At 39.4% G+C, this 23,015-nt stretch overlaps 1 protein-coding gene across 1 annotated transcript in view; it reads left to right on the top strand.

The window, feature by feature from the left end:
• Positions 1-15,862, top strand: part of mbtps1 (membrane-bound transcription factor peptidase, site 1) — a 116,303-nt gene extending 100,441 nt beyond the window's left edge. The window contains exons 11-23 of the mRNA XM_060923932.1: positions 1,176-1,337; positions 1,734-1,878; positions 4,572-4,760; positions 4,869-5,041; positions 5,304-5,419; positions 5,537-5,693; positions 8,381-8,505; positions 13,157-13,234; positions 13,393-13,533; positions 14,560-14,691; positions 14,891-15,017; positions 15,091-15,221; positions 15,642-15,862. Coding sequence (XP_060779915.1) covers positions 1,176-1,337; positions 1,734-1,878; positions 4,572-4,760; positions 4,869-5,041; positions 5,304-5,419; positions 5,537-5,693; positions 8,381-8,505; positions 13,157-13,234; positions 13,393-13,533; positions 14,560-14,691; positions 14,891-15,017; positions 15,091-15,221; positions 15,642-15,826 — 1,861 coding nt within the window. The 3' untranslated portion in view covers positions 15,827-15,862. The remainder of the gene's footprint in view (positions 1-1,175; positions 1,338-1,733; positions 1,879-4,571; positions 4,761-4,868; positions 5,042-5,303; positions 5,420-5,536; positions 5,694-8,380; positions 8,506-13,156; positions 13,235-13,392; positions 13,534-14,559; positions 14,692-14,890; positions 15,018-15,090; positions 15,222-15,641) is intronic.
• The last annotated feature ends 7,153 nt before the right edge of the window (positions 15,863-23,015 follow it).

Here is a 23,015-nt window from a genome sequence, read left to right as displayed (position 1 = left end):
GAAGGGGGATTATGTCGTGGCGATTTCCATCCGTCCATCTGTCCCGGGAGGGGTGCTCAACTTCTGAAATCAACTCCTCTCACAATTTGTGGAGGAATTTCACCAAACTTGGCAAGAGGCATTGTTATATGTCGGTACTACGCATATTATTTTGTTCAATTCAGTCGCATTTTACCAGAGTTGTGGCCCTTGATTAACAACCTTGTACTTTCACAATTTCATGAAGGTGTGCTTGCCTTCTGACATCAACTCCTCTCACAATTTTTGGATGAATTTCTCGAAGCCTGGCAAAAGGCCTTGTGCATATTTATTTCGTTTGTGAAAATTTTACCAGTTTTGACCCTTGATTAAATAACTTGTACTTTGACAATTTAATGAGGGTGTACGTTCTTCTGAAATCAACTCCTCTCACAATTTGTGGAGGAATTTCACCAAACTTGGCAAAATGCTTTGTTGTATGACAGTTATATGCATATTAAAATTTTGTTTAATTTGGGCAAATTTTACTGGAGTTATGCCCTTGATTATTAACAAACTTGTATTTTGGCAATTTCATCAAGGTGTGCTTGCTTTCTGAAATCAACTTCCCTCTCAATTTTTATTATCCCCCACTGGCTGAAAGGCCCGAAGGGGGATTATGTCGTGGCAATGTCCATCCGTCCATCCTTTTAGCTCAAGAGTGTATAAGAATGCTTGAGAGATTCACTGCAAAGAGAGCCTGATAAAATTAAACAAGAGGCAGACAATTTGTCTCTGTTCATGTGGACAAATGTCTCATTTGTGCTCACAAGCTCCTGTGGGACAAGTGAGTCATTGATGCATGCATTTCTTTTGTGCTGCTGACAAAAGAAAAAAAGCAGTGAATTAAAGCAATCAATCTCATCTCCCTCAAAGAGCAAGCTTCAGTCTTGCTCTCCTGCTGCCTTTTTTATGTAGGTCAGGTCAGTTAATATGAACTGGATTGCAGCAATCCAAGGGTCTTTCACACTACACCTTCAATATAGTTAATTCTTGAGTCATGCCCATTTTCTTTTCCATGAGTCTGGCCTTCTTTTCTTCTGGTTAAACAAGAATTACCTTGGTTGAATGAATGCAATTTAACTTGATCTCTTTGATATTTATAAGTGATTCGTTAGTATCTCTTATCTTTTTTTTTTGCCCTCTCTCTACCTCAGTACTGTGTTAAATCGAGAGCTGGTAAACCCAGCCAGTATGAAGCAGGCTCTGATTGCATCAGCTCGCAGGCTGCCTGGGGTGAACATGTTTGAACAGGGCCATGGCAAACTGGACCTACTCCGAGCTTACCAGATTCTCAATAGCTACAGACCCCAAGCCAGGTAAAACACGCATGCAAAATTGATCAGTCCTAAGCCATGCCCATGCTTGGCCACCATTACTATGTAGGTCAAGCTTCTGAGAAACAGAGGACGGAGTCATTGCCTTAATCTGCTTATAGCACCAAATAACAAATCAGTTTTAGGAATCAAGAAAGGTTTTAGGAAGATTCCAGCAACAAAGTCTTCAGGATGTGTTCAGAAGACCCAATAACGAAGTTTTAATCTACTTTGACAAATGGCTTACGGCAAAATTAAGATAACTGAGGCTACCATTTGTTTGAGACGATCTAGTTAACTTAATTCATGAGCAGTCTGCTTAACACCAGCTTTTTAGAAAAATTCAAAAGGTTGCATAAAGACAAGTCTGCTAACATTGTCTAATGCTTTTTGTTTCAGTCTCAGTCCAAGCTACATAGACCTGACAGAGTGCCCCTATATGTGGCCCTACTGCTCCCAGCCCATCTACTATGGTGGCATGCCAACAATTGTCAATGTAACCATTCTGAATGGCATGGGTGTGACTGGCCGGATTGTGGACAAGGTAAAAAGAAAAAAAAAGACATTTTTTATTCATGCAAGTATTGATGCTGGGGGTTGATAGTTTGAACTGTTTTGCTGTTTTATGAAGAATGTGCCATTATTAGGGATGCATCGATACTGACCTACAGCTAATACCGTATCATGTAAGCCCAGTGTACATTGTAACACTAAGGAAATTCAGCATGTTCATACAATACAAAGAATCTGATAAAACATCTTATGGAGTTTAAGTAGAGAGTGCAATGGTGACTGACAGAGCTGCACCAGTGAGCATGGTGCTAAAACATGAGCACCAAGTTGACATGAATTATGCGCGCACAGATATTTGTGAGCTTGAAGCGAGCATACAGAGCAGAAGAGCACATCAGTTCTGCAAGCACTGAGACACACAGGCTTCCTTTCATAAGGATATTGCACTCATTTTTATTAACCATGCTGGCTAATATTGCTCTGCATGCTTGGGTTGGTCACCCTCGTACATTATATTATAGATACTGTTCAAACATTGTAACATTTGAAACACGAAACTCAGGACAAAGAGTTCCCTATTAGCAACAAATGACAGCAACTAACATAAACAGCACTATATAAAATATAGTGCCACATTGCCCTTGATTGCTTAATACTATGATTAGTTATTTGAGTATCAGTATCTACAACCCCAATTCCAAAAAAGTTGGCACACTGTGTAAAATATCAATAAAAACAGAATGTGAAGATTTGCAAATCACAGAAACCCTATATTTTATTGAAAATGGTACAAAGACAACATATCAAATGTTGAAATTGAGAAACTTTATTGTTTTTTGAAAAATCTATGCTGATTTTGAATTTTGTCAGCAACATATTTCAGAAAAGTTGGGATGGGGCAACAAAAGACTGAAAAAAGTTATATAATGCTAAACAAAACTAATTTGGTTAATTGGCAACAGTAACATGATTGGGTATAAAAAAAAAGCATCACAGAGAGGCTGAGTCTCTCAGAAGTAAAGATGGGGAGGGGTTCACTGCTCTGTGAAAGACTACATGGGCAAACAGTGCAACAATTTAAGAATAACGTTCCTCAGTATAAAATTACAAAGAATTTGGGGATCACATCATCTATGGTACATAATATCACTAAAAGATTCAGAGAATCTGGAGAAGTCTGTGCATGCAAGAGACAAGGCTGAAAACTGACATTGCATGCCTGTGATCTTCAGGCGACACTGCATTAAAAGCAGACACGTGTCTGTAGTGGAAATCACTGTACGGGCTCAGGAACACTTCAGAAAACCATAATCTGTGAAAACAGTTCATTACTGCATCCACAAATGCAAGTTAAAACCAGATATAAACAATATCTAGAAACACCACCACCTTCTCTGGACCCAAGCTCTTATGGTGGACTGAGGAAAAGTGGAAAATTGTCCCGAAGTCTGACGAATCAAAAGTAGAAATTCTTTTTAGAAATCATGGACACTGCACGTCTTCCAGGCTAAAAAGGAGACGGACCATCTGGCTTGTTATCAGTGCACAGTTCAAAAGCCAGCATCTGTGATGGTATGAGGGTGCATTAGCGCGCATTACATGGGTAGCTTGGACATCTGGGAAGGCATCATTAATGCTGAATGATATATCCACGTTTCAGAGCAATATGTTGCCATCCAGACTAAATCTTTTACAGGGAAGGCCTTCCTTCTTTCAGCAAGACAAAGCCAAACCGCTTTCTGCACATATTAAAACTGCATGGCTCTGTAGTAAAAGAGTTCGGGTGCTAAACTGGCCTGCTTGCAGATCAGCCCTGTCTCCCATTTAAAACACGTGGCGCATTATGAAGCACAAAATACGACAAAGAAGACCCCGAACTGCTGAGCAACTGAAATTGTATATCAGGCAAGAATGGGACAATATTTCTCTTTCAAAACTACAGCAGTTGGACTCCCCAGTTCCCGAATGTTTACAGAGCGTTAGAGGTGATGCAACACAGTGGTAAACATGCCCCCGTCCCAACTTTTTTTAAAACGTGTTGCTGACATCAAATTCAAAATGAACGCATATTTAAAAAATACATAAATAAATAAAATAAATAATTTCTCAGTTTCAAAATTTGATAGATTGTCTTTGTACTATTTTCAATAAAATATTGGGTTTCCATCATTTGCAAATTATCGCATTCTGTTTTAATTTACAGTTTACAGTGTCCCAACTTTTTTTGAAATTGGGGTTGTATATTACTGAGTAGGGGGTGGCACGGTGGTGTAGTGGTTAGCGCTGTCACCTCACAGCAAGAAGGTCCGGGTTCGAGCTCTGTGGCCTTTCTGTGTGGAGTTTGCATGTTTTCCCCGTGTCCGTGTGGGTTTCCTCCAGGTGCTCCGGTTTCCCCCACAGTCCAAAGACATGCAGGTTAGGTTAACTGGTGACTCTAAATTGACCGTAGGTGTGAATGTGAGTGTGAATGGTTGTCTGTGTGTCAGCCCTGTGATGACCTGGCGACTTGTCCAGGGTGTACCCCGCCTTTCGCCCGTAGTCAGCTGGGATAGGCTCCAGCTTGCCTGCAACCCTGTAGAACAGGATAAAGCGGCTAGAGATAATGAGATGAGATATTACTGAGTAATAAAAACTACTCGTACTGTCTGGAAAGTTTGTTTTATTTGTTTCATTAAATTTTAACATTTGTTCCTCTTAGTAACTAACTGTACGTTCCTTCAATAGCCAATCTGGCAGCCTTATCTGCCCCAGAATGGGGATCATATTGATGTGGCCGTGTCTTACTCGCCTGTGCTGTGGCCGTGGGCTGGCTACCTGGCTGTGTCTATATCTGTGGCCAAGAAAGCGGCATCCTGGGAGGGAATCGCTCAGGGTCATGTGATGCTCACTGTGGCTTCACCTGCAGAGAATGATGTGAGTACAATTAGAAAATGTGTGTGCTATTCTCTAGCAGAAAGTATTTTTTTTCTGAAATCTTCAGGAATGCAGTCTAACAGTATGTGACAATTTGCTTGTGTGTAGTCAGCATTAGGAAGGGAAATAACCTCCACAGTCAAGCTGCCAGTGAAGGTGAAGATCGTGCCCACTCCACCTCGCAGTAAGAGGGTGTTATGGGACCAGTATCATAACCTGCGCTACCCACCTGGCTATTTCCCCCGAGATAACCTGCGTATGAAGAATGACCCACTCGACTGGTAGTTTGATAACGTTAACAATTTATTCAGTTTTATCACCTGTCATTCATTTGAACATTACCCTGAATGTTCTTGGTATATTTGCCCAAGTTTTGTATTCAGTTCGAATGATGATTGACTTGTGGAAGGGGGTGGAAAGAAAAATCAAAATGGGGCAACATTCAGTAAAATTCCTTATGGTCATCCTATTTTCTGTAATAGCCTTCAAATTATAAAACAACATAAAGCACTTTTTAAAATAAATGGTTGTTTGTTTCTATAGGAATGGTGATCATATCCATACCAACTTTAGAGACATGTACCAGCACCTTAGAAGTATGGGATACTTTGTTGAAGTTTTGGGTTCACCCATTACATGTTTTGATGCCAGTCAGTATGGTAAGGGTGGACATTAGACTTTAGATTATGATTTAAATCATTTATAAAATCTCAAATCAGCAATACTGTGGAACTGTATTAGTTCAATAAGATGTTTTTCGTGTGTTTTAAATCCAGGGACTCTGCTGATGGTGGACAGTGAGGAGGAATATTTCCCAGAGGAGATCACTAAGCTGCGAAGGGACATAGAAAATGGTCTGTCACTCATCATCTTCAGTGATTGGTACAACACCTCAGTTATGAGAAAAGTGAAGTTCTACGATGAGAATACCAGGTATCTGTGCCTGCCATGCCCCTCTCTCCCTTCAGTGATCCACTAATAAATATTGACTTATCTGTAGTGGTGTAAAGATTCAGTCAGTCTGAATTGCAGGACTAGTGTCCACATAACATTAGTGTTACTATACCAAAATTACGTACCATGAGAGCAGTATTGAAACAGTACTGTAGTGGGGAAATAATTCTAGCAGAAAGTTGGTTATTGAAAATGCATTTTAAGAGAGATCATCAATTAAAACATGGAAAAATCTGCATATGTTAATCATGAAATAAAGTGATTCAATTGAAAAATTCACTTGAAAATGAGAGTGGCTTCTGAGTGGTGTAACACCCTATCATCAGGAGATTGCAAGTTCAAATCCCGATGATGCCATAGCCAGGAGCACAAGAGAGTAACCACAGGGAGGGAGCGGTGGCTTACTCTCTCTCCACTATCAGTTACAGTGACACCAGCCAATCATCTGCATCTTTGGCTCATGCATGTGGAAATGGGTGGGTAGGACGGTCCACAGAATGTGTTAAGCCGTCCCCTTTGAAAAGATGTTGTCAGCTGGCTTCACGTGCCTTGGAGGGAGCATGTGATGGCCTTCGCACTCCCTGGTTGGTAGCCGTCATGTAATAGGACAGAGCTGCTTGATGGAAGTGAACTGGCCATAACTAACTTAAAAAGAAGAAAAACGAGCTCTCTCAATAATAATCTCTTATTGTACATTGCCATTCAACATTTATCTTGATAGTCATTGTGTGTTTCTGTGGTTCCAATCATGCTGAGCCATACATGGGGGAAGAAGCAGCAGATAGGACAAGATTTTTGCTTGGCACTAACTTGACCGTTACATTTCCATGTATCACTAAATATTACAAAGCCATTGATTAAGAAAAGTGATTAAGCAGTAATGGCTGAGTTCCTTCATAATGAAGTATGTATGCTGAGTTGTTCTATCTAACCAGCTACATTTTATCATTCAGTTTTGTTTAGTATTTTTTTTAAGTGTGTGTGTGTTTAGACATGCCGAATTCAATGTTTTTTCTTGATGTCTATTAATTAAAAGACATTTCATACCTTAATGATGGATGTCGTTTCTCTTTACTTAGTTGAGCGGTTCTTGACATAATATGGATTACTACAGTTGTGGAATAGGGCTATTTACTGTATTTTTATTATTTACTATTTGCTGTTTGATCTCAAATGCATTAAGAAGGCAAGAAATTGCACTAATTAACTTTTGATGAGACACGCCTGTAGATTGAAAAGCATTCCAGGTGACTCCCTCATGAAGCTGGTTAACATAATGCTGATAGTAAAGCATCATCAAGGTAAACAGTGGCTACTTTGAAGAATCTAAAATACGAAACACATTTTGTTTTTTAACACTTTTTTTTTTAAACCACATTATTTCAAATACACTCACCAGCCACTTTAATAGGAACTTGTTCTTGATTTTATATACACGCTGTCTTGCGAAAGTATTCATCCCCCATGGTGTTTGTTCTGTTTTGTCGCATTACAAGCTGGAATTAAAATGGATTTTTGGGCAGTTAGCACCATTTGATTTACACAACATGCCTACCACTTTAAAGGTGCAAATTGTTTTTTATTGTGACACAAACAATAAAATAAAAAAAGAAATCTGGAGTGTGTATAGGTATCCCCCCCCCCCCCCCCCCCCCAAAAAAAAAAAAGTCAATACTTTGTAGAGCCACCTTTTGCTGCAATTACAGCTGCAAGTCTCTTGGGGTATGTCTCTATTAGCTTAGCACATCTAGCCACTGGGATTTTTGCCCATTCCTCAAGGCAAAACTGCTCCAACTCCTTCAAGTTAGGTGGGTTGCGTTGGTGTACAGCAATCTTCAACTTATGCCACAGATTCTCAAAAGAAGTTTGAAAATTACATAACTGAAATGTCCAAGGAAGAATTACATAAATGTCGTCTAAAGCTATTCTATACCTTGGTAAGACGGCACTTTCTACAAAAAAACAAAACAAAAACACTAAAGTCAATTTGTGCAGCCATCGATAGGTTTTTAAGAAGTCTGCCTAAGCGGAAATGATTTTGTCGGACGTTTTGTATCAAGATTTTATTTATGAAATTTGCAAAAAATAAAAATGCTCTGTTTCTCAAAATACAATGAATGTGACTATAATAAAACAATTATTTCACTCAATCTCGTCATACATGGCTAATAGCCAACTCGGCGCGACATGCCTCATTGGCCATCAGCTCACATACGACTCAATTTCATGGAATAATTGTTAAATATGTTCCAGGCATTTTTTCACAGTTGTGTTGCCTTCTGTATTGTTCTACAATGGAAAATAGTCAAAATACAGAAAGACCTGTGAATCAGTAGGTGCTGTTGCTGGATATGTTGTGTATTTTGTGTTTTTAATTTTTCTTACTCATCTCTTACTTTTATTTGGAGCCGCTATAAGACGTGAATTTCCCCTCCGGGATCAGTAAAATTTCTTATTTCCTTGACATTTGTGTGGAAAGATACGATTGTGAAAAGAGACAAATACATTGGGTGATTTAAATTTTTTAGCTCATAAATCTAATTACTTATTATAGTTGTCACAATATATGCCATATTTACAGTTGTGTGAGCCTGTTCATATCTTAAATATGAAGCCTCGAAATGTATGTATCATCTGTGTGAATGGACTTGTATTTGCTCTTGTAGGCAATGGTGGATGCCGGACACAGGGGGTGCCAATATCCCAGCTCTGAATGACCTCATCTCTGTATGGGGAATGGCCTTTAGTGATGGACTGTATGAGGGAGAGTTCACAATGGCAGATCACGAGAGTAAGATTTTTACTATGACACATTTGTATTTATTGGTTTAACTACATTAAGAATGATGGGGTCTGTGCAGGGGTAACAAACAGGTACCAAGTATACAACAGTTGTAACACACATTGTGTATTACATTGTGTTTGTTCTCTCAAACTACTTTCAGAGCTTGTCTGGAATGCATCATTTGTTATATAAACATGAATGTGCTTCAGGGGACAAGACTATTTTATTATCTTGATAAAATAACTCTTTATTTTATGACCATAGAATTTGGTGTGGCATGTGAGGCATCAATAATGACATAGCCTCAAACAAATCCAAGTTGAGAAGATATCACACATGATTTATTCTAGAGTCTACGATCAAGAGAATTTTTAGAGTAACTTTGTAATAGTCAACAAATTACAGTCATCCAGCATGCAGTGTTGCAGCTTGTTTTGAGCTGTTTTATTTGTATCTTTTGAGCAGCTGTGTTCAGTACAGCAGGTACATTCCTGTCGCCATTAACCATGGTTGGCAGATTTCAGAAAAATTTTATCGCAACTACAAATCAAACAAAATGTATGAAATTAGCCCAAAGGAAATCCAGGCATTGGAAAATGGAAATGCGTTCTTCTTTTTCTCAGTGTTTGCATGGGAGACACGATCAGTGTGTTGCACATGCATTTCTGATGTATAGACACTCTATTATCCACTTTATAATCCAGCTTGTCTTCTCCCAATCTTGTAAAATATCTTACAGTAGAAATGGAAAATCCTGTACATCATAGACACACTTACTCGTTGCCTTGGTTTGCAGTAATCTATTGAATTTAGTTCAGAATTTGTCAAATGTTTAAAATGATTTCTTTACAAAATAGTTATTATAGTTATTAACTATTTACAAAGCTACAAAAGTGATGTACAAATAAAAAAATGTAAATAGTTTGATACTGATTTGCGTAAGGCATATTCTACAGAAATTGGGCGCATTTGAGTATGCTATAAATAAATCAGAATTTAAAAAAAAATAAGGGTTTTTTTCCGTAAAAAGATTGTTGAGTATGATGAAAATGAAGTAACATTAAAAAAAAATTTTGTTAGAATGTGTTTATTTCAGAAAATACTTCAAAATTGGACAGAAACAATCCTACAATACTGAAAACAGAAACTGGGGAAAACTGCTTTATCCCAGTTGTGAACACAACATTTTCTTCTGTCTATTTGCATAATGTTAGCAACACCCCTTGCTGCTCATCAGAAGATGGCTTCACTAACACTGAATTACATAGGAGATTATCCCATAACCGCCTTGTTGCTCTTATCTGGGAAGGAATTTTTCATTATCAGTTAATCCAGGCTTAAGGAAACCCAGTGTAAGGTGAACATTAATTCTGTCTGCAGTGGAGGACTAACACTCGCAAAGGTTACATTGCAAGAGCAACTTTTATTATAATTCAGAAGTGGCCCCATCGTAGAAAATCACATGCACTAGGGATCATTTGACCTTGATCTCAACAGCTGTAAGTAAGTAATCTGCATTAATTTTTCTCAAAATTTGTTATTCACTCACTACCCTGAAATAACGTTCACTTGAAATAATGTATGCATTGTTCAAGAAAAGAAATATGTAATCTACACTACTGTTCAAAAGTTTGGGGTCACCCAGACAATTTTGTGTGTTCCATGAAAGGTCACACTTTTATTTACCACCATAAGTTGTAAAATGAATAGAAAATATAGTCAAGACATTTTTCTGGGCATTTTGAGCATTTAATCGACCCCACAAATGTGATGCTCCAGAAACTCAATCTGCTCAAAGGAAGGTCAGTTTTATAGCTTCTCTAAAGAGCTAAACTGTTTTCAGCTGTGCTAACATGATTGTACAAGGGTTTTCTAATCATCCATTAGCCTTCTGAGGCAATGAGCAAACACATTGTACCATTAGAACACTGGAGTGAGAGTTGCTGGAAATGGGCCTCTATACACCTATGGAGATATTGCACCAAAAACCAGACATTTGCAGCTAGAATAGTCATTTACCACATTAACAATGTATAGAGTGGATTTCTGATTAGTTTAAAGTGATCTTCATTGAAAAGAACAGTGCTTTTCTTTCAAAAATAAGGACATTTCAAAGTGACTCCAAACTTTTGAACGGTAGTGTATATGTTCTTTTTGGTGAAATAAGTGGTGAAATGAGGAAAACCAGCATAGCCATGGACTGCATGTATAGATGAATCAAAGTCCTGTTGTGTACACACAAGGAATCATGATTTACTGTGCAAACGTTACTGACGGACCAAATTCTTCTATGCAAGAATTACAGAAGAACAGATTTTAACAAATAAATTTACACCCCTTTATTAATGAGATCATGATTGGGTCAGGTCTGAAATTTGATGCGAGCACTCCTTTTAGTGGAGAAAAAAGAAAAGACCAAGTAAAACAGAAATAATAGATTGCTTTGAGATTTCATCAGAAAAATAGAATGAATCATTTCTGCCCACTTTCTGTAGAACATGCCAGAGTTTGTTAGAGAACATACTTAAACATATAACCCCAATTCCAAAAAAGTTGGGACAAAGTACAAATTGTAAATAAAAACGGAATGCAATGATGTGGAAGTTTCAAAATTCCATATTTTATTCAGAATAGAACATAGATGACATATCAAATGTTTAAACTGAGAAACTATCATTTAAAGAGAAAAATTAGGTGATTTTAAATTTCATGACAACAACACATCTCAAAAAAGTTGGGACAAGGCCATGTTTACCACTGTGAGACATCCCCTTTTCTCTTTACAACAGTCTGTAAACGTCTGGGGACTGAGGAGACAAGTTGCTCAAGTTTAGGGATAGGAATGTTAACCCATTCTTGTCTAATGTAGGATTCTAGTTGCTCAACTGTCTTAGGTCGTTTTTGTCGTATCTTCCGTTTTATGATGCGCCAAATGTTTTCTATGGGTGAAAGATCTGGACTGCAGGCTGGCCAGTTCAGTACCCGGACCCTTCTTCTACGCAGCCATGATGCTGTAATTGATGCAGTATGTGGTTTGGCATTGTCATGTTGGAAAATGCAAGGTCTTCCCTGAAAGAGACGTCGTCTGGATGGGAGCATATGTTGCTCTAGAACCTGGATATACCTTTCAGCATTGATTGTGTCTTTCCAGATGTGTAAGCTGCCCATGCCACACGCACTAATGCAACCCCATACCATCAGAGATGCAGGCTTCTGAACTGAGCGCTGATAACAACTTGGGTCGTCCTTCTCCTCTTTAGTCCGAATGACATGGCGTCCCTGATTTCCATAAAGAACTTCAAATTTTGATTCGTCTGACCACAGAACAGTTTTCCACTTTGCCACAGTCCATTTTAAATGAGCCTTGGCCCAGAGAAGACGTCTGCGCTTCTGGATCATGTTTAGATACGGCTTCTTCTTTGAACTATAGAGTTTTAGCTGGCAACGGCAGGATGGCACGGTGAATTGTGTTCACAGATAATGTTCTCTGGAAATATTCCTGAGCCCATTTTGTGATTTCCAATACAGAAGCATGCCTGTATGTGATGCAGTGCCGTCTAAGGGCCCGAAGATCACGGGCACCCAGTATGGTTTTCCGGCCTTGACCCTTACGCACAGAGATTCTTCCAGATTCTCTGAATCTTTTGATGATGATATGCACTGTAGACGATATGTTCAAACTCTTTGCAATTTTACACTGTCAAACTCCTTTCTGATATTGCTCCACTATTTGTCAGCGCAGAATTAGGGGGATTGGTCATCCTCTTCCCATCTTTACTTCTGAGAGCCGCTGCCACTCCAAGATGCTCTTTTTATACCCAGTCATGTTAATGACCTATTGCCAGTTGACCTAATGAGTTGCAATTTGGTCCTCCAGCTGTTCCTTTTTTGTACCTTTAACTTTTCCAGCCTCTTATTGCCCCTGTCCCAAGTTTTTTGAGATGTGTTGCTGTCATGAAATTTCAAATGAGCCAATATTTGGCATGAAATTTCAAAATGTCTCACTTTCGACATTTGATATGTTGTCTATGTTCTATTGTGAATACAATATCAGTTTTTGAGATTTGTAAATTATTGCATTCCGTTTTTATTTACAATTTGTACTTTGTCCCAACTTTTTTGGAATCGGGGTTGTACAGCATAATGATGACCAAGGAATTATCAAAAGTCCAGGGCCAAGTTCTGGAAAATTATCAGTCAGAGTTTGGTTATATTAAAAAAAAAAAATTCCAAAATCTCTCACGGCGCACCTTTAAATTCAGTATTAAGAACAGAAAAAATATGGTAAAACCACAACTCTGTCAAGAGACATCCAAGTTCATTTAAGTTCAAGTTGTAATATTAGCAAACGTGTAGAAGGTCATATATGAGGCACTGTATGCATTGTTGTAATATTGGGCTAATTGAGTATTGCTGTTTGTGATGTGTTGCTTTTGGCATATTTAGCAACCCTCTTTAGTTATTAAATGTGATCACAAGTGGTCGGTTAGTGAAGACGCTTTGTGGCACATGACAAGGCTAGGTGTCAGCTGCTCGCTGTCTTGCCTAACCACTTAATAACTAAGCTACTAGTTGGTGTCACAGGTATACATGGTGGGGAGTTGGGCGTTCTTCCATGTTAATGTACATTTCTCTCTCTCTCTCGTTCCCTCATTAGTGTATTATGCTTCAGGCTGTAGCATTTTGCGTTTTCCAGAGGAAGGACTCGTTATCGCACAAACCCTAAAGGATCAAGGTGAAATCACCCACTCTTGCGGCACACTCTTGCCATAGCTTCACTCTTGTTGCTATGGCTACCAGTGATTTTACTGTTATTCTCTTGGTCTTTGATTCTCGAACACAATGCACAGGTGAACCCAACCCTTGCTTTCTGTGCTTTATATCTGTTTCTAGGACTAGAGGTGTTAAAACAAGAGAATGCGATGGTGGATAATGTTCCAGTGCTTGGATTGTACCAGACACCCTCAGAAGGAGGAGGTCGCATTGCACTGTATGGAGACTCTAACTGCATAGATGACAGTCACAGACAGAAAGGTGGTATTCAATTGTCTTTTAAAATGGTCTTTGTAGTTCTCAAAGTGAGCTCTGGGAGAATTATCTGTGGGTTCCACTGTTAATGAATTATAGCTAGACGGCCTTTCGATTTCATAAAATCAGTGAAATTGAGTTCCCTCTGAAATTTGGTCATTGTAATGTGTTTATTTCTGTAATATCTCCAAACCCCCCCCCCAAAAAAAGGGCCATTCTGTGGCTGGGAAGTTATTTAATTTGAGGGGATTCCTGACCAAATAATGTGCATGAAATCACTCACTTCAAGCAGACAGAGGAAGTCTGTGTGCACATGCGCAGGTTCGCCTTCTCTTTTTTCTTCTTCTTTTGGGTTTTACAGCAGTTGGCATCCAGTGTTACATTACTGCCATCTACAGGTTTACCTTTGGCTGTGCACTGACCATTACATCATTCTGTCGTTAAACGAACAGCTGATCACACCGAGGTGCTCGCTGACCGCTGATATTTATTAGTTTAGTCCTGTGTTTCTTTTCCTTCACAACATAATGTCTTTTCTCACTTTCCATTACTGTCGTCACTCTTTCACAATTCATTCGCACATACATGTCCTCCATTTTTCTCTCCTGTTTCAAATTTGTATCCCACAATGCCTTGTGCGAACAGGGAAAGCCCACCACGTGATGCATGACGTAGTATCTTGAATTGGGTCATGGTGAAGCAGGAAAACATAGCAGAGAATTGAGGGCCACATGGGATTAGGGCACAGACTTCCAATTAGGGAGAGTTAGGGCACAGTCAGTGATTCGAATTCAGTCGCTTTCGGTCCACTAAACAAAAATAATTGGGTGTCCAGAGAAAATTCTTTTTTATGACCTATACTTGAAAAATCTGAAAGGCAGTCTACCTTTAACGATGATGGCAAATTAAATAAAAAATTGTTGTCTATACGATGCAGATTGTTTGCAGGTTCAGCATACTATATCCTGAACATAGTCTTTAATCTTATTCTCTTATTCTGGTGTCTGGCTTGATGGTGATGTATGTGTGTAGACTGTTTCTGGCTTCTTGATGCCCTGCTGCAATACACATCTTATGGTGTGACTCCGCCTAGCTTCGTTCACTCACAAAACAAAGTGCCATCTCCTCCAGGCAATGACAGACCACTGCCAGAGAGACTGGAGGGTAAGACCAGACTACACTGGAGATCAGCTTCACATTTTTAAAGAACTGCATTACACCAACATTTTGCTTTATAAAACTTTTATGAAGTTAATCCTTTGTGACTTGACATTGAAATTGGTGAGTGAAATGTTGCTGAAGACTAATAATAATAATAATTAATTGTTTTCCTCTTTTTTTAAATTAATTTGTTTGTTTGCAGGTAATCACCTCTACCGCTATTCAAAAGTGTTAGAGGCCCACCTGGGTGACCCAAAGCCACGCCCTCTACCTGCCTGTCCTCACTTGTCTTGGGCCAAACCTCAGCCACTTAATGAAACAGCTCCCAGGTCAGTGCCTTTTGCAACTACTCCTTTACCATCAGGGTCCACCAGTTTGTATTTAACTTTGTTTTCATTGCAGTAACCTTTGGAAACACCAGAAGCTGTTGTCTGTGGACATGGACAAGGTGGTGATACCCAATGTAAGGTCATATCGACCCCAGGTCAGACCTCTGTCACCAGGGGAGAGTGAAACCTGGGACATTCCCGGAGGTAGGATAATCTTAAGGTCAGGCCTCATTGGGCAAAACATATTCTGGCTGTTCATTAAATAACGTCAAGAATATCTTTGACAAATTTTCGGTCATAGATGACAAATTGAATATCTAGAAGTAGGTGGAAACACAAATCCAGCTTATTGTCTGAGTTGCAGGCAAAGATGGCTAGCTAATTACAAAAGAAAACAACATAATCTCCCGGTCATCTGTAATAACACACTTCCATCAGTTCCACTGTCATGCGAATACAATGCATATGTTATAGTCTCACACATTGCATAAATACTGGGGAATATTTATCCATTTAGCAAAGCTGATTAAATCCCTCACATAATGTTTTTAAGATTTATGTTTGTCTCTTGGATCACTAGACAAAGACAAGAATGAAACATTCATCTGTGTATTGTGTTTTCAGGTATAATGCCGGGTCGCTATAATCAGGAAGTGGGTCAGACCATTCCCATGTTTGCTTTTCTGGGTGCCATGGTCGTGTTGTCCTTCTTCGTGGTACAGCTGACCAAGTCCAGGAGCAAGCCAAAGCGCAGGAAACCACGCATTAAAAAACCCACATATCTCCAAATGAACCTTTCATTCCAATGACCAAATTTTTTTTTTTTTTTTTTTTTTTTGGGGGGGGGGGGGGGGGGGGGGGTTGTTTTGTTTTGTTTTAATTTATTAACAATGTTTGATGATTCAGCCCTTGAAATGTATGTCAAAATGGACAACCATGAAAAAAAAAAAACAATCTAGTACACAAAGTGTAAAGTCCTAGATATTTTTAAATATCTTTTTCATACCTCTTTTTCTTCATAGTTAAAATTTGGGATTGAGTCATTTTGTTCTTTGTGTACTGTTTGTGTTTTTATATAATGAGCGTCTGATAATTTTGTAAATAGCAATCAGGATTTTTCACCTTTATTGGTGGGCTAGCATTAAAAAAAAATTTCATCTGCAATAAAGCATTACACTTGCCTCTGCTTTGTTTATTGCATTATGGTAAGTCTTTCTTACCATCACTGATCATGTGATGGATGTTGTCATATAAAATGTCAGCCTGTGTAACAGTTGATAAGTTGAAAGAAATACTATACACTCCATAGGTATTGTTTTTGAGCAAACAAATTCAAACGCAAACAAAGAGGTACCAGGACCTTCATGTGACATAATGTCGTTTTTGAGTTCCTGAAATCTTCCCCTGTCTAAAAGACTATTTTGGAAGTGAGCAAACTTGGTGTTCGTACAACCCCAATTCCAAAAAAGTTGGGACAAAGTACAAATTGTAAATAAAAACGGAATGCAATAATTTACAAATCTCAAAAACTGATATTGTATTCACAATAGAACATAGACAACATGTCAAATGTCAAAAGTGAGACATTTTGAAATTTCATGCCAAATATTGGCTCATTTGAAATTTCATGACAGCAACACATCTCAAAAAAGTTGGGACAGGGGCAATAAGAGGCTGGAAAAGTTAAAGGTACAAAAAAGGAACAGCTGGAGGACCAAATTGCAACTCATTAGGTCAATTGGCAATAGGTCGTTAACATGACTGGGTATAAAAAGAGCATCTTGGAGTGGCAGCGGCTCTCAGAAGTAAAGATGGGAAGAGGATCACCAATCCCCCTAATTCTGCGCCGACAAATAGTGGAGCAATATCAGAAAGGAGTTCGACAGTGTAAAATTGCAAAGAGTTTGAACATATCATCTACAGTGCATAATATCATCAAAAGATTCAGAGAATCTGGAAGAATCTCTGTGCGTAAGGGTCAAGGCCGGAAAACCATACTGGGTGCCCGTGATCTTCGGGCCCTTAGATGGCACTGCATCACATACAGGCATACTTCTGTATTGGAAATCACAAAATGGGCTCAGGAATATTTCCAGAGAACATCATCTTTGAACACAATTCACCGTGCCATCCGCCGTTGCCAGCTAAAACTCTATAGTTCAAAGAAGAAGCCGTATCTAAACATGATCCAGAAGCGCAGACGTCTTCTCTGGGCCAAGGCTCATTTAAAATGGACTGTGGCAAAGTGGAAAACTGTTCTGTGGTCAGATGAATCAAAATTTGAAGTTCTTTATGGAAATCAGGGACGCCGTGTCATTCGGTCTAAAGAGGAGAAGGATGACCGAAGTTGTTATCAGCGCTCAGTTCGGAAGCCTGCATCTCTGATGGTATGGGGTTGCATTAGTGTGTGTGGCATGGGCAGCTTACACATCTGGAAAGACACCATCAATGCTGAAAGGTATATTCAGGTTCTAGAGCAACATATGCTCCCATCCAGACGACGTCTCTTTCAGGGAAGGCCTTGCATTTTCCAACATGACATTGCCAAACCACATACTGCATCAATTACAGCATCATGGCTGCGTAGAAGAAGGGTCCGGGTACTGAACTGGCCAGCCTGCAGTCCAGATCTTTCACCCATAGAAAACATTTGGCGCATCATAAAACGGAAGATACGACAAAAAAGACCTAAGACAGTTGAGCAACTAGAATCCTACATTAGACAAGAATGGGTTAACATTCCTATCCCTAAACTTGAGCAACTTGTCTCCTCAGTCCCCAGACGTTTACAGACTGTTGTAAAGAGAAAAGGGGATGTCTCACAGTGGTAAACATGGCCTTGCCCCAACTTTTTTGAGATGTGTTATCATGAAATTTAAAATCACCTAATTTTTCTCTTTAAATGATACATTTTCTCAGTTTAAACATTTGATATGTCATCTATGTTCTATTCTGAATAAAATATGGAATTTTGAAACTTCCACATCATTGCATTCCGTTTTTATTTACAATTTGTACTTTGTCCCAACTTTTTTGGAATCGGGGTTGTACATACATTCAGCAGGGAAATGACATTACTGTCATGGATTTCCATGCTTATTTGGTTGTATTAATTCTGGTTGCCGTCTAATACCCCAAAACACAGAAATGGTGTTTTTGTTCTATGCATTTGAATGCTACAGAAAGCTAATGGTTTGACTCAAAGAGGACAGTCCAAACGATAAAGCATAAGGATATAAAGCAGATTTACATGTTATGTATGGACCAGGATTGCTCTACAATTGTCTCCAACCTTATTAGCCATTACAGGAAGAGACTCAGTGACGTTACTTTCTCCATTGGAGGATTTATCAATGTAAAAATAAAAAAAGAGCAGCTTATCAAGTAAAATATCATTAAACAGAAAAACATTCATCTATTATTTCTCATTAGTAGATTATTAAACAAGTGTAAGAATTTCTAGACATTTCAATGTTGGTGGGTAATTTTGTTCATTTCAAACGATTATTTTGAGAAAGATGAAAAATGATCTGTGACGAGATGAAGACAATGTAAAGCTAAAAATATATTATGGGGTGGCATGGTGGTGTAGTGGTTAGCACTGTCGCCTCACAGCAAGAAGGTTCTGAGTTTGAGCCCAGCGGCCGGCGAGAGCCTTTCTGTGTGGAGTTTGCATGTTCTCCCCATGTCTGCGTGGGTTTCCTCCAGGTGCTCCGGTTTCCCCCACATTCCAAAGACATGCAGGTTAGGTTAATTGGTGGCTCTAAAATGACCATAGGTGTGAATGGTTCTTTGTTTCTGTGTCAGCCCTGCAATGACCCAGCGACTTGTCCAGGGTGTATCCCGCCTCTCGCCCATAGTCAGCTGGGATAGGCTCCAGCTTGCCCGCGACCCTGTACAGTGCCTTGAAAAAGTATTCATCCCCCTTGAACTTTTTCACATTTTCCCACCTTACAACCACGAACTTAAAAGTTTTTTATTGAGATTTTATGTGATAGACCAACACAGAGTAGCACATAATTGTGAAGTGAAATAAAAATGATAAATGGTCTTCAAAATTTTAAACAAATAAAAATCTGAAAAATGTGGTGTGCATTAGTATTCAGCCCCCTGTACTCTGATACCTCTAAATACAATCCAGTGCAATCAATTGCCTTCCGAAGTCATCTAATTAGTTAATAGAGTCCTACTGTGTGTAATTTACTCTCAGCATAAATACACTCGGTCTGTGAAGGCCTCAGTGGTTTGTTAGAGAACACTGAAGAACAAACAGCATCATGAAGACCAAAGAGCTCACCAGACAGGTCAGGGATAAAGTTCTGGAGAAGTTTAAAGCAGGGTTAGGTTATAAAAAAATATCCCAAGCTCTGAAGATCTCAAGAAGCACTGTTCAATCCATCATTCAAAAATGGAAAAAAGTATGTCACGACTGCAAACCTACTAAGACATGGCCGTCCACCTAAACTGACAGAGCAAGCAAGGAGAGCATTGGTCAGAGAAGCAGCCAAGAGGCCCATGATCACTCTGGAGGAGCTGCAGAAATCCACAGCTCAGGTGGGAGAATCTGTGCACAGGACAACTATAAGTCGTACACTCCACAAATCTGGCCTTTTTGGAAGAGTGGCAAGAAGAAAGCCATTGTTGAAAGACAGGCATAAGAAGTCCCGTTTGCAGTTTGCCAGAAGCCATGTAGGGGACACAGCAAACATGTGGAAGAAGGTGCTTTGGTCAGATGAGACCAAAGTTGAACTTTTTGGCCTAAATGCAAAGCGCTATGTGTGGCCGAAAACTAACACTGCTCATCACCCTGCACACACCATCCCCACTGTGAAACATGGTGGTGGCAGCATCATGCTATGGAGATGCTTTTCTACAGCAGGGACAGGGAAGCTGGTCAGAGTTGATGGGAAGATGGATGGAGCTAAATACAAGGCAATCCTGGAAGAAAACCTGTTGGAGGCTGCAAAAGACTTGAGACTGGGAAGGAGATTCACCTTCCAGCAAGACAATGATCCTAAACATACAGCCAGAGCTACAGTGGAATGGTTTAGATCAAAGAATATTCATGTGTTAGAATGGCCCAGTCAAAGTCCAGACCTAAATCCCATTGAGCATCTGTGGCAAGACTTGAAAATTGCTGTTCACAGACGCTCTCCATCCAATCTGGCTGAGTTTGAGCTATTTTGCAAAGAAGAATGGGCAAAAATTTCAGTGTCTAGATGTGCAAAGCTGGTAGAGACATACCACAAAAGACTTGCAGCTGTAATTGCAGCAAAAGGTGGCTCTAAAGTATTGACACAGGGGGGCTGAATACTAATGCACATCACATTTTTCAGATTTTTATTTGTTTAAAATTTTGAAGACCATTTATCATTTTCATTTCACTTCACAATTATGTGCTACTCTGTGTTGGTCTATCACATAAAATCTCAATAAAAAACTTTTAAGTTCATGGTTGTAAGGTGGAAAAATGTGAAAAAGTTCAAGGGGTATGAATACTTTTGCAAGTCACTGTACAGGATAAGCGGCCACAGCTAATGGATGGATACTATACTATGCAGTGTTGGGGTGTCAATATTGATGAAACCAATGTTTTGCAGGAAAAAAATTGCACTACTTAACTTACTCTAATAATATACACTACATGATCAAAAGTATATGGGCACCCCTCCTAATTACTGAGTTCAGGTTTCAGCCACATCCACTGCGCACAAGTGCATGCTGTACAACCAAGCACATAGCCATGCACTGTCCACATTAATCCCCATGGGTTTGAAATGTCCAGCAAGCAGATGTGATGGTGAGGTATACAAATACTAGTGCATCTCAAAAAATTAGAATATTGTGAAAAAGTTCAATATTTTCCATCAGTTATTTAAGAAAGTGAAAATGTTATATATTATAGACTCATTACACATAAACTAAAATGTTTCAAGCATTTTTCTATTTTAATCAGTATGGCATACAGTACAAAAACATAAAAAGCCCCATCTCAAAATATTAGAATACTTCATTTCGAGTTTGAGTAAAACAGTATGAACACAGTGTATCTCTCGGTCTAGTTCAGTACACACAACCACAATCATGGGGAAGACTGCTGACTTGACTGTTGTCCAGATGATGATCACTGATGCCCTCCACAAGGAGGGTAAGCCACAAAAGGTCATTGCTGAAAAGGGTGGATGGAAAAGGTGCGCAAGCAACAGGGATGGCCGCAGTCTTGAGAGGATTGTCAAGAAAAGTTGATTCAAGAACTTGGGAGAGCTTCACAAGGAGTGGACTGAGGCTGGTGTCAGTGTATCAAAACCCAGCACAAACAGACATCTTCAAGAAAGGGGATACAACTTTCGCATTCCTAATATCAAGCTACTCCTGAGCCAGAGACAATGTCAGAAGTGTCTTATCTGGGCTAAGGAGAGAAAGAAATGGACTGTTGCTCAGAGGTCCAAAGTCCTCTTTTCAGATGAAAGTACATTTTGCATTTAATTTGGAAATCACGGTTCTAGAGTCTGGAGGAAGAGTGGAGAGGCACAGAATCCAAGGTGTTTGAAGCCCAGTGTGAAGTTTCCACAGTCTGTGATGATTTAGGGTGCCATGTCATCTGCTGGTGTTGGTCCACTGTATTTTATCAAGTCCAAAGTCAACACAGCCATCTACCAGGAGATTTTAGAGCACTTCATGCTTCCATCTGCTGACGAGCTTTTTGGAGATGCTGATTTCCTTTTCCAGCAGGACTTAGCACCTACCCACAGTGCCAAAACTACTACCAAATGGTTTGCTGACCATGATATTACTGTGTTTGATTGGCCAGCCAACTTGCCTGACCTGAACCCCATAGAGAATCTATGGGGTATTGTCAAGAGGAAGATGAGAAACACCCGCCCCGAAAATACAGATACAATGAAGGCCACTATCAAAGCAACCTGGGCTTCAATAACACCTCAGCAGTACCACAGACTGATCACCTCCATGCCACACCGCATTGATACAGTAATTCATGGTAAAGGAGCCCCAACCAAGTATTGAGTGTATAAATGAATATACTTTTCAGAAGTTGGACATTTCTGCATTGTAAATCCTTTTTTTGATTGATCTTAGGGAATATTCTAATAATTTGAGATACTGGATTTCTGATTTTCATGAGCTATAAGCCATAACCATCAAAATTAAAACAAAAAAAGCTTTAAATATTTTACTTTACATGTAATGAATATATAATATATGAAAGTTTACCTTTTGAATTAAATTATGAAAAAAAGGAACTTTTTCATGGTATTCTAATTTTTTGAGATGCACTAGTACTTTTGACCATAAAGTATACTAGTGCAACTCAAGAAATTAGAATATCATGAAAAAATTCAATATTTTCCATCAGTTATTTAAGAAAGTAAAAATGTACAGTGGATATAAAAAGTGTACACACCACATTAAAATGATAGGTTTTTCTGATGTAAAAAAAAAATTAGACCATGATAAATAATTTCTAAACTCTTCCCACCTTTAATGTGACCTATAATCACCTCCATCCATCCATCCATCCATCCATCCATCCATTTTCTACCGCTTATCCAGGTCGTGGGGGTAGCAGCCTAAGCAGAGCAGCCCAGACTTCCCTCTCCCCAGCCACCTCCACCAGCTCTTCTGGGGGAATACTGAGGCGTTCCCAGGCCAGCTGAGAGATGTAATCTCTCCAGCGTGTCTTGGGTCTGCCCCAGGGTCTCCTCCCAGTGGGGCATGCCCAGAGAACCTTCCTTGGGAGACGTCCAGGGGGCATCCTAACAAGGTGCCCAAACCACCTCAACTGACTGCTTTCGATGTGAAGGAGCAGCAGTTCTACTCTGAGTCTCTCCCAAATGACCGAGCTTCTCACCCTGTCTCTAAGGGAGAGCCCAGCCACTCTGCGGAGAAAACTCATTTCTACCGCTTGTATCCACGATTTCATTCTTTTGGTCACTACCCACAGCTTGTGACCATAGGTGAGAGTGGGAATGTAGATGG

Source organism: Neoarius graeffei, chromosome 6 (genome assembly GCF_027579695.1).
Source record: "Neoarius graeffei isolate fNeoGra1 chromosome 6, fNeoGra1.pri, whole genome shotgun sequence".
Classification (NCBI taxonomy): Eukaryota; Metazoa; Chordata; class Actinopteri; order Siluriformes; family Ariidae; genus Neoarius; species Neoarius graeffei.
The sequence above is the reverse complement of the archived record's forward strand: the minus strand, read 5'-3'. Positions and strand labels throughout refer to the sequence as shown.